The sequence below is a fragment of the Phalacrocorax aristotelis genome, chromosome Z, assembly GCF_949628215.1.
Source record: "Phalacrocorax aristotelis chromosome Z, bGulAri2.1, whole genome shotgun sequence".
Lineage (NCBI taxonomy): Eukaryota > Metazoa > Chordata > Aves > Suliformes > Phalacrocoracidae > Phalacrocorax > Phalacrocorax aristotelis.
This window is the reverse complement of record NC_134311.1, coordinates 50095151-50114814: the sequence shown is the minus strand read 5'-3', so window position 1 is coordinate 50114814 and position 19664 is coordinate 50095151. Positions and strand designations below refer to the sequence as shown.

At 36.6% G+C, this 19664-nt stretch overlaps 1 protein-coding gene across 7 annotated transcripts in view; it reads right to left on the bottom strand.

The window, feature by feature from the left end:
- The window catches only part of PTPRD (protein tyrosine phosphatase receptor type D), a 458392-nt gene that overhangs the window by 44348 nt on the left and 394380 nt on the right, over positions 1–19664 (bottom strand). For all 7 annotated transcript variants that reach the window (XM_075078277.1, XM_075078282.1, XM_075078275.1 and 4 more), the window contains 2 exons: positions 17145–17268; positions 7026–7201 (listed from right to left, as the gene is read on the bottom strand). In XM_075078277.1, coding sequence (XP_074934378.1) covers positions 7026–7201; positions 17145–17268 — 300 coding nt within the window. The remainder of the gene's footprint in view (positions 1–7025; positions 7202–17144; positions 17269–19664) is intronic.

Sequence of the window (19664 nt, the reverse complement as noted above, 5' to 3'; positions counted from 1 at the left end):
GTCTTACCTCAAGCACAAAGCAAATGAACTATGCAAATGAAGTCAAATTACAGAGTTACAATATAGTTTTGACTAAACAACTATACGCTTGCCTCAGGGAAACAGTATTTTTGAGGTCACTATCAGTTTACCCTAACAGCTAAGAGAAACCACTTCATTTATGGACACAGAATCATAACACAAAAAACTGGATAATTGCCTTGAAAAATACTTGTGGCAGTACCAGGTATTGCTGTATCACTTCAGGTATGACTGTTCTTGAAAGCTTATGGTGGAAGAGACTGCACGAAATATCCCATGGAGTTTGTTCCATTTGTGACATTATATTTTGGATGTTCTTTAACAGTTTAACATAAATCACCTTTGCTGCAAAGTTTATTTCTTCCTCCTAGAGCCCTGCAGGCAGGGAAAATGGTTGATTGCCATGAAATTTTTAACAGCCTTTCACATGCTGGAAGACTATTATGTTTTCCTTCACTCTTTTATATATAAACCAAATCCAATTCTTTCTGACTTTCCCCATACATCATTTCTCCAACCTCTGATCGTTATTGTTCTCTTCTAGATTCTCTGTAATTTACCAACATCTTTTCACATGGGGCATTCATTCTGTATGTCCTCAACTCCAAATGCGTTTAAGCTGAAATAACCAGACATAGCATGCCAAAACTACTTTCAGCCTGTGTAGTGGCATTACAGCATTTCTTTTCACACAAAATTAACCCTGCTTATAGGATAGCTTTCCACAGCTATTTTGCTGGATGACATAATAGTCCGAGTTTTAGCTGATGCCTCAGCTGATGCCTCGGCACAGCACTTCCACCTGTAATGTACCTAGTAAAAGAAACTTGAAGCTTTATTGGCAAGTGCAGTCCATGTTAGTATACACCTAGGATTAGACTCTTACTTGAATTAAGCACCTATGACTGACTGCATTTCAGTGAGAGCTGTGCACATCTCTGCCCTTGCACCTCTGAGAATAATTCCATAATGAACAGCCATATGGTCGAGTGTCACAATTCTGACATGGTAACTGGTGACTCCAGCTTGTACAATGGTGAACGAATTCTTGGACTGTTGCCGTTGCATTATGTTACAGTGGGAAAAAAAAACAACCAACAGTACAAACCTACACATTTTTATTTTTATTTTTATAAATCTGGTGAACACATGGTCTACTTGACTTTGGAATTTTCCTTTTTTTTTGCCAGCTCTCTCATTCGTTCTTCTGACTCATATCTTAACATGCTGAGAGCACTAAAGAACTGAAATAAAATTCTGATAGTACATTATTGACAGAGAATTTTTTGGTTTGTCATTAAAATTAGGGAATGAACAATGACAAAACTGCACAATTAGTTCTTCTTTAGTAAAACAATACCATTCAGTGTGACAGAATGCCATCCGCAACACATATCCTGTCTGCTAATATGCCTCCTGGAAGAGATGTTAACTTACCTCTTAACAGATAAAGACATGAATATTTTTCCTGTTGCAGTAAAATGTACCTAAAATTTTTATGTATATTTTCCTATGTTTAAAGACGAAATCCCATTTTTACATCCCTGTGCTGCCCAATACAAAACATCAGTGCACCTTTTATTCACAAATCAATTACATTTTGCTTAAATACAGTAGAATACAGGTACACTTGGGAGTATATTCATATAATCTTGAATGAATTGTTAAGTGCACATATTGATGACTTTTCTACTCATATTAGTGAAATGTCTTATTGCCTCTTTGCTCCAGTATTACCTGTCAAAACATACTTAGGAGGGAAGATCTGAAATTTGCTGCTGAAGCCCTGAACAACAAATGGAAAACTACTGTAATCATCATCGCATAAAACTTAGCTGCACAGCCTGTGTTTGTCTGAAAGATCTTCATGCATTTCATACAGACAAGAAAATGTTCTTAGTTTTCTTTGCTTATTACTTACTGTTGTGCATGTATTATTGCTTTGTCTAAGCTATGAGGTCAGCTACATTAGATATCAGTGCCTACTCTTCCATCAACAAATGAAGATTCCTTAAAAATGTCAGCAATCTGCGTATTTGGAGTAGAAGAATTTAGGATTCTTCCCAGGTTTGCCTTTATGTTTTCTGTGCCTATAGCAAGACTTAGAAACCTTTGGAGGCCAGAAGTTTCTTCCAATGCTGTTCTTACTGAAGAGTCCCATGGTACAATTACACTCTTCACTGTGCTTATTCAAATGTTTTTGGGTTTTGTACTACTTGAATCTGAAAAAAGCTTCCCTGATTTAATTTAATATGTCCCACTCCTGAAAAAACCAACACCAAACCAAAACCAAACCTACCAAACAAAACAAAACTGCCAAAGTTATTTTACTCCAGTTTCCACCTTCAAGACCCATGTCTTCATCTACTTGATCTTTCTACTGTCACCCAATCTCCATTTTTCTAGCACACCAGATAGTCTATAAATCTCTAAAAAATGATTTGGCAGGCTCAGACGGAGTGTTCCTATTTGGGGAGATTCAGACCTGTTGCATGACACCTGGAACAACAGAAGTACATATTTAGCATTGCAGCAACCTCAGGAAAAGTCTGCCTGGCTTTTCTCGGGACAGTGCCAGCTCTCCTGACCCTCTCAGATATCAGTGACCAGTTGAGAGACACTATTCTTAGATGTTCTTATGGAACTGACACAGGACCCACGCAAATAGTCTCACCTGTTTCAATACTGGGGAACAAAATCTGAGATAGGATACAAGACTTTTTAACTGGATTTGTTTCTACCTCCCCCTTCCCAGTGGAAACTCAGGATTCAAGATGTTGGACTCTGAGAAGCCAAGATGATTGTTCTATGCTTATACTTTTAGATGTTCTTGGCTTATAATATTGATGATGATATCCACTTCCTGACAGTCAAGTAAGTGTCTAATCAGGCTAGCAGAATGCCACAAATGTCATTTCATCATGTTTTCATTTAGACATTAGCAAATTTGAACGAAGGCGATAGTATCAGTATGAAAGCTAAATCCTTCAACATCAATATACAAGTTCAGAATCTGGCTCATGTTTGAATAATTCTACGGGTTATTACATCATAATTTACTTTTGGCCTGATTGGTGACTTTTTTGCCAGAAGATTCTAATCTTAGGCACTATGGTCCAACACAGAAAATATTGGCAATGAGGTTAAGGAGGGAGGTATTTTCTATCAGTTCCAAAACAACATATCAAGTGTATTCAAAAATAAGAAATTGTATAGCAAAGAAGAAAAGGATTGAATTATCTTTCAAGTGGACAATCCACAATAGTATCCTACCCTGAAACAGGAGGCAGGACTAAATGTTTCCTGTTTGAGGCAATATTATCTTTTCCTATAAAGTGAGATTCTCTGTCTTCATCTGATCATTCACATAATTCACTACAGCACAAGAGCTCTCAGAACATTCAATTAATTCAGAGGATCTAAAAAAATAATGGGAAAATCTTCACTCCTGGGGGCAGAAGGGAAGACAGAGTGGGGAAGAGAGGTATCACACATTAACAACTTACAGCTTTCCTTAGTGTAACACACAACGGCTTTTTTAAATCTCTAATTTGCAACTTTCAATATCATTCTTCTTTTTCATTTAGGTTAAACTCATGTATGTGACAAATATGCTACCAACACTGTTCCATGCACTGCCAGTGTGCATAATCCTTATTGATATAAATTATGTGCATGGTAGCTGAATGATGGGACTGACTTTCTCTAGTCTGGTTTAGGTCAAGTGAGATTCAGGTGATGACATTTCATACAAAACCAACAAAGTGTGAAAGGTTACAAGTGAAAAAGCTTCTCTTTTCCTGAAGCTTCCTTTTAGGCAAACAAATGAATAATTAATTCACTGTAACATCTTCATTTGATGTACTCAGCTGTAAAATATGTACATTTTCAAAGCTGAAGTTACTCAGACATCTAACACATGCTAATGAACCAACTTTGTTTCTGCAGAGCAATTAAAATCTCCATCTTTATCTATGCAGTCCAGGTTAAAAAGGCTGATATCAAGCTGCAGGACTACATAATGAAAAAAGGACGCTAAACAGAAATGACGACACAGAGATGGAAAGCAGATGAAGTCCCAGAGAGCAATAGCCTTGCCTTGCAGCAGGAATAATGATGAGGCTGCCAAGACACAAAAGCAATCAAAAAGGAATCAAATGAAAAAGAGAAACAAAATTAGTGAAGATCTTCATCTCTAATGGTATGTAAAGTGTTTGTACTTCATGTTTGAAATTTCACTTGGTTGCCTGCTATAAGGATATGTTATATAAAAATGATAGCATGAATAAAAATAACAATGAAATATTGTCATCTTAGCCTTTTCCCACACAGGGATTCCCACTGCTTCCTCACCATCGATACCACTAATTACATTACATATAGCTACTGTATTGGGAGAAGAAGTAACTAGTATGCCATATTCACAGAGTTGCAGTCTCTAAGACTGGAGCTGAATTACATACTGGATAGCTGCTCTCTAATGTTCTGCATTAAGTGCATCAAACTCACTTGACCTGTGAACACAGAATAAGCTAAATTATGCACAAAAATATGCAAACATAAGCACTGAATGCACAGACAATCCATCGACTAGATTGTCTGGTCTCTCATTACACTCAGGGAATGTATTGCTGCTGAATGTTAATCACTTCTGGAGGTGATTAGTATTCTGACTAGTGTTTTCTTAGGGTGCAGTCAGCAAAAGCTAGAGTTAGCTTAAAACTCTGCTAAGCAATTATTGGAGAGAATGAGTAGCATTCCATTTAGTTAGATCAAAACATCTTTCTAGACAGTGGCTGTCTGTGGCCTGCAGTATTAAGATAAACTCTCAAGTATTTAAGCATACCTTCTGCAACGGGCTGCTTATTAGGATCAGATTTTTTCTAAGCACTGATGCTATTTAGCAGCAACTTTATTATGTAAGAAGTAATTAGTGAAGAAATGGGTAAAATTCCATTTGCTTAATTCCAAACAACTGTCAGTGCCTAGATTAGACAAGGCCTGTAGACTCAAGATAAAATGAAAATTTCTGATAGAATTACCCTCTGCTATGTACTAATTGCCATCAGGTACATACAGGCAGTGGTGTTAATGTAGGCTAAATTTACATGCAGAAAGAGATTCTATAATTAGAATGCTATACATTGCTTGAACTACAAAAAACCTACTCTATTTTTAAAAAGTGATGAAATGGTAAAAGAGTAAATATATATGTACTTTGATAAGCCTCCAGAAAGGAATGACCGCTGCCAAGAGGTTCAACAGGTTACGTAATCATTGCAATTATACGTATCCAAGTATGAAGAAAAACCATCAATGCCAGCACAGTACAGCATTAGGCTTCACAGTGCATTCCCCCCTGTTCCAAGCTTATATATGCAAAAATATTTTCATTTTGAAATGGAGCTCATACATGAGTGACTGAAATATCAACTATTATCCAGTTACCTCCATAAGATACTTCTTACTGATTGAAAAGCTTTTCTGGATAGTAAATCTCCTCTCATCCTCCCTAGTCTCTTTCTTTCTTTCTGAACTGTTCTTGATCCTCTGTATTTATGGCATTCTTTAACACATGTTGCACAGCGCCTTAGGAACCTTAGCTTTCTGTATTGCTGAGAGTCTTCCACCTGCAATCTTGCAGCCTGCCTCCCACTTGCAGCTCCCTACCCCTTCACACAAGCTCCCAGGACAGCGTACTGGAATGCCTGTGGCAGTATTTTTCCTGTTGCACTCATTTGTAATTCATCGCCTGGGCTTATACTTGCAAACACTGATACTGTTTTTCTGGAAGGTTCCCAAGGGAAGCAATTGCCACTGATGTTAGTATCACCCCTTCTTTCTCCCCTTTCCTGATTTTTACATTTGTTTGTAGCTTCTGGTTTACACTACAGGACTCATTAATGTGTTTGCAGAAAGCTCAGCAATGAACCAGCCACATAACACCTTCCCCAGTCAACACACGCTCCCAGCAACAATAACAGCATCATAAGCAGGAACAACCCATGAGGAGTTTGAGTACATCTTGACATAAAATACAGAGTTATTGTGGGAAAAGTATGATGGGGGAATCACCTGCTCTACTGGAGAGGATGCTGAGGGCTGGACACTCAATTCTCCCTCTGACTGACCACTGAGAATGGGTTTTTTTCCCCTTGTCTTTTTCTCACCATTTTTCTCTTCTTATTTTTTTCCCTTTCACTCCCCTCCCTCCCCAAATAACATCTGACATTAGAATTGATGAATACCATCAAACACGGACCGGCTAGTAAATCTTCATGCAACACACAGTGGTCTGGTACTACTCTTTCTATCACTTTTCTTATTACTTAACAAAAAGGTATTATTACTTTTAATTACCCTTCAAATATAGCACATCTTTTTTTTCTAACACTTCTATTATTAGAATAGTATCCTTATGTTTTAGTCTTTGACTTTCATAATTTTACTTTGCCCTGTAAAATTGAATTTGAAATACCACAGATAGTTTTGTATTCTATTACTGCACATGCTGTTGTAGTTTTCCTAACACCCAGCATGTGCTAAAAAAAATTCTTATGCTTCTTAAGGAAATCCAAATCCTCAGTGATCTAAGTAATGTTTAATCTATACCATATAAAACTGAAAATTTAATGCTGTTGACATACATAAACTTCTTCATAACAGGATGATACAATCGTATTCTTGACACTACAGGGAAAGTAGCATTTTCAATCACCTTCTAATATTTCCAATATGACTGAAACAGAAAACAAAACGTCACCATGGGTCAGAGTATAAAAGGCTCTGCGAAGTAAGTAGTGTGACTTGGTAATTTCACAGTGGAGCTAACATTTCCTATATAAGTAATTTTCATAGTATGGACACTTTAAACTGTTGACAACCTAAAAAAAGAATCAGTTCTTGTGCATATAAAGGAGGCAGACACAACATATAAAGCAACAAATCTTATGTAAGTGATTACTCAGGTACAATATTATTAACATTGTATATGCTTTCCTCACCCTGGACCTCTCCTCTAGTTTCGTCATCATGACGACAGTTGCACCCCGTTGCTCCCACATCATTCTCCAGAAGTCACCAAAGGTTTCTGGCAATGCCCCTTGTGTTGCTATATAAGCGTTCTGCTTTCTGTATCCATCAATGTAGTTGGCATTGATATAGTCACTGCCTGGTATGCCTGCAAAGAGAGAAGAGTGAAAACATGGGGCAGCATTTGTGTGTTGTCCTGTTCTACAAGGGCTAAAAAAATCCCGTGACACAGCTGGCTCAGCGAATCTCAGCTTGCTGCATGCCAAGTAGTACATGGGTACTTGCAAGTGAGTGTATGCCATTTGTGGAGCCGAGGGGTATGATGGTCTCTCTGGGAATAACCATTCTTTTGAAACAAAGGACTCAGTCTCATGAGGAAGTATAAAAGAAGCCTGAAAATCTGTAGCAGATGGAGAGACCTGAGAGTAGAAACAGCAGCATTTAAAAGCTGATCTGACACTGCCTGCAGTCACCCACCAGGTATGGTAGCCTCTGCCTGGGCCAGACAGGGAAGTGTCTCCATCAGGTGCCCTGAGTAGGCGCCATTTAACTCTCCTGTCGAGTTCACTGCATTTCTTTTAAAAATAGAAAAAGGGTTAATGTTGTCAGACTATTAATATTACTGCTACATTCATTTTTTCCCATTACATGGGAAGCTAACAATGAGCTTTATTTTAACAAAACACATTATGTAAGTCAGGTTTAAGAAACAGCGGAATCTGTTATATGGTGTGTGCATGAAATATAGACCTCTGCAAGCCTGAATAAAAATTAAATGCATGAACAGAAGGCGGAATCCAAGACCTCCGGGCACATTGGACTTACATGGCCAAATGCTTGAGGCTCAGGTATTTCGGACAAGACTTACAGAGGGACTTTGGGTGTGTCTACCAGACACATGTCCATGCTTTGAGCCACATGCAGGTGAGCCAGCTCCTAACTGGAATCTCTTTAATTGAGGGTATGCAGTGCCATGTCTGTACTGAAAGCAAACCATAACATGGTGTCTGCCAAGATCGAGGAGGAGTATTAGCTGTAGAGAAGACCATGTTAGTAGTCTATACTAATAAGGCAGCCGTGCTCACAGAAAGGGGTAAATATGGACATAGATGTCTCAGACCTGTCCCTCTTGGACCCAGTGGTGCAGTGTCCAGCTTTTAACTCAGACTATGTTGGAAGACAAAGCACGGCAGACACCAGTTTTTATGTCACTGATGGTTTTTTAAATGATGACTTGAGGAAGAAAAGATACTCATGTGAGATCTCAGTGCTGATGGGATGGCAAAACAGTGTTTCCCACATCACTGCAGTCTTAAAAATGGAAGTGTTCCCCAGAAGAGTTAGCTGAAGTACAGAGCTATGCATCATAATAAAATGACACAAAAGGTCTTTCCTGACAACCAGTGGCATACATCTGAAAATGTTTTCCAAAATAGCTTAAATTTGAATGGAAAGTAGAAGTACCTCTTCAACCTTTTTTTTGCTTTTTTTGTTTTTAGCTACAGTTTGAAGTTTCTCCACTCATTCTGGGTAAACTTAGTTTTTCATTCCACTACTTATTTAGTAATGAACAAACCCACTGATTAACTGTGACACTAATTAAGACCCAATATAATCTTGAAATTATTCAGATTATGGGTTACTGCAGCTGTAGCCTGGCATAAAATTTCGCCTTTGTGCCCAAGAAATCTTAACAGATTTTCTTGTTTTGTATGTTCAAATTATATTTAAACACACGTTTTATTTTAATTTGACTTTCTATACAATTAAAGGTAAAATCTGACAATATATTTCAGGGAAGGAAAGAGTTTGTAACTTCAGGGGCACACGAAAGACAGCAAATGGCAATCCCCGGGTAAGATGCATGGATGGACACAGGAAGACTGGTTGACTATGGTTAGAACTGATTGAAAGTCCCTTCTGGGAGAAAAATAAAACAAAATAAAAAACATTTAAAACCTGCATTGTCTGTAGCTGAAAAGCATGATTTCCCTCCATGAAAGGCAGAAATTGGAGTTCAAAAGCCTCACTCTTATCAACTTGAAACTTTTTTACATGACACTTCTTACTGTGGATATTGGAATTAATGACTTAGAAAATACAACTACTAGGCACAATGCTGTATTTTCTTCCTTTATCAAGATAATAAAACATTTTTGCACAAAACAGATGAGAAAGAAAAATGAAGCCAACAGGAGAAATCTACACCAACTGGGTATTATTACCAAAGGAACTGAGAAGGCTGGTAAGAAATGTTTTCTGCATAAATTAGAATTATATTATGATCCCTGGTATCATACTTTGAAGCATATGTTATAAATAAAAGCCTGAGGTAAAAATGAAAAAGAAAAACAACACTTTGTAAAGTGGTTAAATGATCTTCTGGGAAAGCTGTCCTCTGGAGCTGTTACTGCACAAAGTCAGCATGAAAATTAAGCATGAGAAGTATAGCAAAGTGTGCGCTAAAGAATGATCTTTACAAATCTTAGCAGCCAGTCCTAGTACCTGATGTAAAAGCATCTAGAATGCTTAAAATTGTAAATGGTCTTTCTACTTCCTAACTTGTATTAAATTTATTGATAAATCATATTGAAATAAATAACTTCTACATTAAATAAATTCAAATTCTTTGCATTACAATGAAGTAAAGTTTCCAGATTATACCCTCCTTGATCACAGATGCTAGTAAGAAAGAATTAAGGTTAGCAATTACTGGTATTTGCAAAGAAGATTTCTTCCCAGCTTCCTCTGTATTTCTCCACTTGGCTTTTATCAAGAGGACACAAAAAATCCTGTATGTTCTTTAGCCAGAACTCAGCCTCTTGGTGCATGAAAAGGATGTGGCTGGGACATGGACAGGAAAGTCCATGTACTGCAGGACCTGAGGAACCATTAGTGACTTAGCTAATGCAGTTTCGGGAAAACCCAGGTGCTGCTCCAACACTTTGCACTGCAAGAAGATATTCATCAAGGGTTTATCTCTAGGACAACACAGTACTCTATAGGGTTATATCTCTATTGAGATCAGGAGAACAACAGGATTCACAATGCTCAGCTCCATTGTCTTTCTCACCCACAGTATCCATTAGGTGTTTTCTCTGTTCTCCATCCATTCTCATAGGGCCTTTAAGTATCACATCCATCTCTCACACAGTCTTTTTTCATCACTGTTTTCATGCATGACCTCAGTTTCACATCTTGTTCCAAAATCCTTTTGTATTCTGTAATATCATTTTCCCACTCTCACTTTCTTTCTCATACTTTGCCACACCACTTTTCGCTTCATCAGCTATGCCCCCAGAATGCATAAACTTAAAGCCCTCTAGGGCAGGTGCCTTATCATAGGAGGCCTAGTGAAGTGTGTGCACTTTAAAAATAACATATACAAAAACCGAACATCTGTAAACATCTACACTGACCAAGCAGAAACAATTATCAAAGGTAAATAAATCTAAACATTAAAATGTCACTTTCTGCAATGATTTTTCTGGCCATAACCTCATTCTGAGCTGAGAAAGCTAAACAATTCTCTGTCAAGTCTAATAGTGCAAAAACAATCAAATGACAACTACTTTGACTGCAGTACAATGAAATCCTGCAAACCTTTGTATGCTGCCGTAGCTTGAAGGCAACATACTCACAAACACAGCAGCAATTGCCATCATTACTTAAATTTGGGTTTAATAGTTAAGAGAGGTCAGTTGTTCTGTAAAAACATGGGTCAAGAAGGGGACAAAGCAACCAAATTCTGCCTTCAGTAATATTGATATGAACCTTAACTAAGTCTATTGGCATCAGTGGGATTTACTGCAGATTTAGGATGTCATACCTGAAATGTAAATTTAGGGTAACCCACACAGTACAACCTGAGACACAGTTTCTGCACACAAAGACAGCTGAAGACTAAGCTTCCAGATCATAATTCTACCATAACTATTTTTCTAGTAGCCTTTTCAATTATGGTGATGAATGACCACAGTCTGCAGTCTCCTTATTCTGCCAGACAGGAATCAAGCACAATGGGGGAAGAATCAGGGGAGTAGTTGAGCATAAAAGACATCCCATTTTCAAATATCTCAAGAGGACAAAGCAGTCCAGATTTTACAGTGTAAGAGTGAATGAGCAGTGAAATAAAATTAGCCAATGCCACGATTAAGTGCAAAGGATTAAAAAAACAAATGAACTCTATAGCTCCCAATTTATACTGAGACTGTACTCATGAACTGAGATGACAGTACAGCTTGCTGCAACATAGACTCAGATCCAGAAGGCTAATAATGTAGACCTCAGAATGATTCACTTGATTTCCCGAAGACAGTTATAATCTTAAATAGCTTTAATTAGACTTCACATTTTATTCACAAACTGAAATCGAATAATGAAATTATTTCAAGCCTTTACAAAGGCTAAGTACTGAACAGCCTTTCTATTTAAAACAAATTAAACCATAAACCTTTGTTTCTGTGCTACTTCCCTAAGAGATGTGCTGTTAGTCATAAAAAGAGTGTGAAGTAATAGGATTAAATTATTTCATGCTTGTAAACAAGTTGGAAAAATGCAACAATGAACTCAAAATGCTGATGAGGCTGTACTATTCATTTAAATCAACGACTGATGTTTTAAACTTTGTCAGAGCAAAAATTAACTAAGGCAACTACTAAGTGCCAGTAACGACTGTTCATGTGGAAGTTTTTGTAACATAAAATCCACATAGTTAAGGAGATTATCAAATTGTCTATGCACAAATTTGTACTGTAAGAACTCATTGAGAAATGAAGCAGCACAAGCCCAATGAAGATATTGTAGTAATAATCACTGCTAAAATGAAAGGTTTTTACAAAGACTGCTGAAAATTCACTAGTATCATCCTAACAATATAAATTAAGAAGGAAAAAGAAATTACAGAAAAAGAAAACCTATATATTGCTGGATTGTGGATGGACGATTAGGACTAGGACAGTGGTGAAGAGGGAAAGGATGAAAAATATGGAGTCTAAAAGTGAAATGTTGGATTACAGAGAATTATGGGAAGAAGACAATGTCAAAAAGGGGTGGGTAGAAGGTACAGTATTAAGCAAGACAAAGAAAGGGATTGTGTAGAGGACATAAGACAAATACCTGCAAGGAAAAGGAAAAGATGAGAAAAATAAAATCTTGAAATGTAGGGATGGAAACTAAGAACTAGGAGCTGTAGGAGATCTGCAGGCAAGAAGAGAAACCTGGAAGGTGAGTAGCAGAAAAACAGGTTGGGAGACAGGAAGAGCTCTGTTAAGAAAAAGAAAGGAAGCTTGGATTTGTTCTTTTTTATTTTGTTTTAAAAGTTGGCTAGTATTAAGAAAGGGTACAGAATGAAAGTAAACAGATTCTTCAGTGCGTTCCTCACAGAGTCAGATTAACAGCATTGTGCCAGAACGCTGGCCACAATACACTGAGACAGCAGTAAGTTGCAAGATAGTTCAAAGCAGATATCGAAATCCAACACCAAGTTATCATACTGTGATTACTTTACAGCTGTCTGAAACTTGATTTAGTGATTCTCCAACTCTTTAAGACTGAGTAACACCAAAGTAATTTATCAAAGGAGTCTTTTTTTTTGGATAGAAATATTCATTTTTACCTCTAAATGATGCACTAAAAGGGCCAATGAGTGCCTCTACTAATAGGAAATGAAATTATTTCTGGTTTGATAATTCCTGCAAAAACCAGTTTCAGTACGACTTTGCACAGTAAATTGTGAGGTGCCAAAATTTCATTATCCATTCAAGAACAAAGCCAGTAGACATTCTGCTGAAGATTTCTCCAATGAACAGTGTGGGTATGTATACAGGAAAAAGTCAGACTTGTTCTGAGCTGATTTCAAGGGTGTCAAGAATGACACAATTTTTGTTGTTACGTTACAACTATAACAGCATAAGTAGTTATGCCTACAACTTGTCTTGGCATTGCTGTTGAGACAACCACCATGAAGTTTACTCTGTGAAGTCTACTTCAGAGAGACTTCTACACCATGAAGCCTACTTCACTTATCTTTTTCTATCCCATTACTTCATCACTGAAATACTTTTGTTGTTTTTAAGGCACTCCAGGCTTGCAGGGGGAAAGTGCATACAATTACGCTAACTGTGTAACAACACATTGTTATCAGAATGCAACATAAAGGTAATGTGAGAGAGTGAAAATATTTGCATAATCCATGAATGTGCAGTAGATGTTCAAGAATTTATGTTGACCAGGATACTTTCTAAATCTAAAGAAGATGGCCTACATACTTGATGATAATTTACCAAAAACTAGCAATCAAATAATATTAGCAGTTTTTGTCTTTTTCTTTCTTGTCCATTTATATTACAGTCAGAGACTTCAAGCTTTAGCAGCATTTTAAAGCCATTATATTTCCCATCAAACAAAAATTACACTGCTGAAATACGATAGATACTGTTTTTAAACTTTTTTTTAATCACTGTCGTTATGCAAATCCACACCACATATGGCAAACTTTTAGTCTTGGATGTCTCCTAAAAGAACTGGCAAGACTTTTTAAAATGCAGAATGTTTAATAATTTTTCCCCCCAGTAATTTTATTTACTCCTTAGAGGTTTAAGATCACAGACCTAGCTGCTTTAACTTGCTCTATCTCTCCTTTAATCTGAAAATTCTCCTCTCAAAACCATTTAGAAGTCTACAGTAAACTTCACTACATTATAACATTCTTTCATCACACTGTAAACCTCCAAGTGTCCCTCCCAGACACATCCAAAGGCAGCACAACATTAGCAACGAGATTTCAAGAACGTGGGAACAAAATTTTGCGATGTGATATTTTCCTGCAGGTGGAAATTCAAATTACCACAACTAATCTGAGTGTCTTTCCAAAGGGATGTCTAATGTAATAAAAGTTTAAACAGTGGTGAGTTTAATAATATAAAAAAAAAAAAAAATTCTTGCAAAGTGAGCAATTCTATTGTGGAACTCCATGCTATATGCAATTACAGAGGCCAAGAACGTAGCAGGGATTCAAAACCAGGTCTGAATATGTGTAACAGAAGTTAAAAAGGTACAACTAAGCCTTATGTTTCAGTACTAACACAATTTTTAACGACTCGATACTATGAATGGGTGGAAAGAAGGAATTTTAAATATCTGCTGCATGCTTCTTAAGACTTTCTAGGAAATGCTTCATATTGGCTATGGTCAGAGCTGGGCAGCTGAACAAAACCAGCGTCATACCCCATTCTAGAGTAGCAATTACAGCATTCCACATTTGCGCAACACCATCAAGAGGCAAAGTGACTGTCAGTGTAGGGTTACAGTTTGGCAGATGCTTAGTATCTTGTTCATATATATTTGCTCTTAAATGGGAACAAATGGTGTAGAATGGAGATCTTAATCTTAGAAAGTGCAGTACTTATTCAAATCTCACTGATAGCATGCCTTCTTATGGACACCAAAGAATTGCAGATTAGGCTTATATGTAAAATCCAAGCAAATATTCTCCATGTAGTTGTAACACTATGTAGTGTAGTCCAAATTTAGGTCCTGATCAACTTGTACAGTAACATAGATAAAGGATATTTTTTTAAGAAAACAATATTCAAAGTATTGATTACTCTGGTAGCATGAAAACAAACACAGCTGTTAACAAAATGCTAGGTAGACGGCATATTTTCATTGTAGGAATATTTACTTACAACTTGGAAGAAAAGCACTTATTCCAAATGCCAAGACCAATGTATTAAACTTATGAAGGTACATACACACAACTTCAGAAACACAATCATGCAAAATCCCAGGGGGAAAAATTTAACGAATAATTAAATACAAAATTCTTGCTGTATTCAATACAAATTATCATAGCACAAAAAGGCATTTAATATTTGATTTATGTTGCTTTTTTCACCATAAGCCGAAGACTGAGAAACCACTTAAAATTATGCAAATCACCAACTGGGTCAAAATCCCACTTGTGATTTTACATCTAACGGTGATATTTCAAAGGGCTAAAATATTTTTCTTTGTTTAGGGTCACTGAGTACTGTAGAGTTAGAAATTTTAGCCTCATCATGGTATTTCTTACTTAAAAAAGGGAATTAAACATTACAATTTAACTGTAGGTTGTCCCTGCTCCTTAAAATACTCATTCCTTTCCTACAGGTACAATGTAGATTTTTAAATATTTTTACTATCTATTATTTTAAAAAGTAGTCTAATGTAATGTGTAATTTGGTACTTTTAATTGCTTTGACAAATATTTTCTGTTTTGCCTTGAATTTTCTTCCTTTTCTCTGAATATGTTAATTTTCTTTAAGGAAACCAAGTTTTTTTGGCCATTCACATGAAGGGGAACCTGGCACAACTTTTAATGCCCAGATGTCTGACATAAATGAACAAATAATTTTGTTTGCAATTAGATTTCTTCCTCTCTTTCCTCTTCCCATTACACAACTCTTTTTCCAAACACAATCCTATGAAAATATTGAGTCTTCTGTCAAATAGACTTATTTCTGGCTAAACATTTTGTTTCAAAGAACTGCTTAACAGTTCAAAATCTCTGTCCAATTGCTGTTCCTGGCCTTTCCTGACCATGCATTTAGTTCTCTGGACCAGTGACACACAAAGGGATATTCTTCTTGAATTACATCACATACAATATTAATTAAAATACCCCTTTCTTCAGCTTTGAGAAAGGCAGTTCTACAAGGTAGCAGCTGGTTTCTATATAGCTATATTCTTCTACAAGGCAATGTGAAAAATATAAGTGATGTTACAATAAATCTTGTCAGAAATGTTATTTGAGCCTCAGAGGTGGAACAAACATAAGCAAATTATCATATGCAAATTCTTCAAGGCAATCATTTACATTTTCTAAAATATTTGAGAAGCTCTTGTCTGTGTTATCAAAGCCCACAGTATGCGGCTGCAATAAATAAGGGAAGATCTAAACTTCAGTCTGTGGGATTGCCTTTTTATTCACCAAGCAGCTAACATAAAAATGGATTACACCTAAAAATATTGTCCCTCCTGTATCCAGTGTCTTCAGGTCTGAAGTAGCCAAAGGCAAGAAGCTGTTTGTAAGTGTAAATTAAAACACCGTGCAGTTTAATTTGTAGCATAATCATGACCCTGAATACAGTTCCCTACATTTTATGCATCATATGCAAGCCTTGTCAGAGTTACTAAAGGCAAAATTTATTTTCATTTAAATTGCTTCACTTAAATATATACCCTATTATATTCTGGCCATCATCAATACCTGACTGTCAACAATACAGAATAAACTGAAAATCTGTCTTCATCTCACGAAGCAGGTTAACGGTAAGGCAGAATTGATAAGAAAAGGAATCCTCTGAGTGAAAACCAGTGCATCCCATTGCAAGAGACTCAATACCAGTGCTAATCACCCTGGACAGTTTGCCTAAGTTAAAACTCTAAGTTGTTCAAGTGTTTGGAACGCTTTTTGACAAAGAAAGATACAATGAAGAGCTCTCATTATACCCCTCTGCCCATCTTTTGGCAGCGAAATGCTGAGGATCCAACAATGTCTGCGTATGGGCACTTGTTTAAAGACTCTTGTTTAGCACTCAGATTATAAATGGAAAAGAAGCAAAGACAAGTTTTAACAGAGAGCTCTCAAAATTCTCCCTGAGAATGTAAAGGTGAACTTACTTTTTTCCCACATTAAGTATTTGGCAACTGAAACTCAATAAGCGGATATGTTGATAATGTCATTGACCAACAAAAGGCTCAATTTGTGCGTGGTTACTGCTGTATTTACTTTGTAGTATTAGTGTAAATAAACAGCAATGATAATTTACTTTAGATAACACATTGGCATACACACAGGGACCTGATGCATTCAGTGCTATATGTGACCCTGTGTCAATTTTAGTGCATTTTCATAATGAATTACTGAGAATGAACATCAGAAAAAGATTGTCATCATAGGAATTTACCTTAGGATAGGAAAATACTTTAGGAATAGGAAAATACTATAGGAAAATACCACTTCTTTATATTTTTATGTGAAGATATCAGGAGGTTAAATTATACTGGATTTTAGGATTTAATTAGTTTAAGTTTAAAGGTCTCCTTACCTTCTATTGCTGAGAGTAGAACACGAGAATGGTCGTATGCAATTACATTCGCATATCTATTCTTTGGTTTGTTTACTTCCAGGTTAGAGTGTTCCCATGTGAACTGCTGACCGGGATCAATCGACTTCAAAACAGAAAGAGAAGAAAAGAAAACTTTTAGCTAAGGACTGCATACTTGTTGTATTTATAATTACAAACCATATGCTCCCATAGTTTACTCTGGATCTATTTTGCTTCTGAAAGAAAATTATGACTTTGAGACACATTGTAACATATTATATAAAGCATTCTGCATTTATACATCTGAAATTTCCATCAGGAATTTAAACCATAAGCTTTTCAAATTCAAGATTTTCTCTTTAGAAAGGCAAGGGTATGCTATCCATCCTTTTTTCTTTTCATTCAGTTTGGCAAGTGAGGGGTTCTAGCATAACCAAGAATGAAAAAAAATGTCAGAATTCTCGAAAACACTGGAATGAAGGGGATAAATATTTTTGTCTTTCTCTATCACTAAGTGCACATGTTCAAACAATTCAGTGTCCTGTTTACTAAATAAACCCCAAATGTTCCTGAAGATGTTCTCCAGAAGAAAAATAATACTTCTGTTCTTTCATTTTGATGCCACGCCAACACGATACCAGTGTTGCTCAGGGAACCAACTGCATATCATCCAGGGACAACATAAAGAGACTTGATTTGTATTTCATTGAGTCATAAATAAAAGAAAAATTCAGATATATTTGAAATTTTAATGATCTCTTATTTATACACATAACTATATGGTCCTAGAATCACTGTTTATTTCCTGCTTTTGTCATGTTCCAGGATGGAGTTACTGAGAAGCTTTCCCACACTCCTTCATCCTTCACCAGCAGGAAGACTCCAGGCTCTGCTATTTACTTTTACCTCTACGGCTGAGGTGTATATACAGCTGGGTAAATCCAAAATACATAACAGATGGTACTTGCTTATGGCGCTATGATACTGGCTGTATGAAAGGTCATCTCATACTGAGAAGTCACAATTATTCATGTATTGTTTTACCTTCCCTTTCTGTAACATTAGAGATCTTAAAATTGTTTCATCAATGTGTATATGCAACCATGGTTTGCAGCTCATGCCCTTTGCTTACTCCTGGTAACAATCAGCAGCTCCCTATGCCAGGTTGCTGTAAATTATATAAAACTAATGACCCAGATAAGCCTAGATGGGGCAGTTCACCAACACAGTGTTCATTTTCCATGAGTAGACAGGCCAGCAACAAAGCACAAGTTGGAAGCTCCATGCTGCCACTACAGCATCAAGCCATCACTTTTACATCATTTATACTGACTCCTCTCAGGGTTACAGCATCTGTGAGTCCATTTTATGTTAATGGAAATAAAATATGACCTCTAATCTATTAGAGTAGGTATAATCAGAAGTGAATATGTGCAAAATTCATTAGTGTGATCTAGGAGGATTTATCCCTTAGAATAACAATTACTATTTGGCCAGGCAGAAAACTGCTTCGTTCTCATGTATCTTTACATATCTTATGCAACTTTTTAATGTAACAATCAGAGAATTTCTTGAGATTATTCTAAAAAAATTCATTTTGCCTAGCTGCCTGTTGAGAAGTCTTAGAATACCTTAGAATTTCTGTTTAAAAAACCATGCCCCAGTACCTTATCCTATCTCTTAATACCCTAGGACTCAAGTAACTTTTGTAACCGTTACCAGCTAATTTTCCTGGGCCTGGCTGAGCTCCCCTGAGTAACCTAGCTGAGATCTGCTAAGCAGGGGAGTATGATGACTCAGGTTCTGGCTCACGCTTTGCATATTGCTTTACCTACTGTAGCTGAGGCAGATCGTGTGGCAGCTCCTCTCGAAAGGAAACAAAATAAGACTTTTTAAAGAAATGAGGAAGAAATTAACTGCTTCAGAGCATGATGAAGGCCATGAAAATTTTACGTGTGGTTTGGATATGATTCACTTGAATTGTATTGCTGTATGTGCTACTAACAGTTCAAACGGTGTTCTTAAATTCAGAGCTTGCAGCTCTGAATGAACCTGATTTCTTTTAATTTCCACTCAATTCTTGTCCCACAAAAAGATGTTTTAAAAAAGGCAATAATTGGGTTCACAATCATAGCAATTTGTGGGACTATGCTTAACATATCTTAATATGTTAACAGCATTAATATCTTACTACTCTTAAGCTAGTACCTCAATAGACTACTTATTAAGAGTTTTACAAAGCTGTTGATGGCTTTGTTGTATTTTGTTTTCACATATAGGAACAACAAACTACCACCCAGTTGGTATTCTGCCACTGACAAAAGTAGACATCGCTTCTGTGCTGTGCTTAAGTACAAACAGAGTAATCTGATCCTTCCAATACTAGGGCTTTGTCCTTCTCTGACCAAAACATTACTTTTTCTGACTACACAGTGATATTCCTATTTATCAATAAAGTCTATGGTAAAATTTTACTCTGAAAACTTTTTATTCAATTTTCATACAATTTAGTTTCATCAC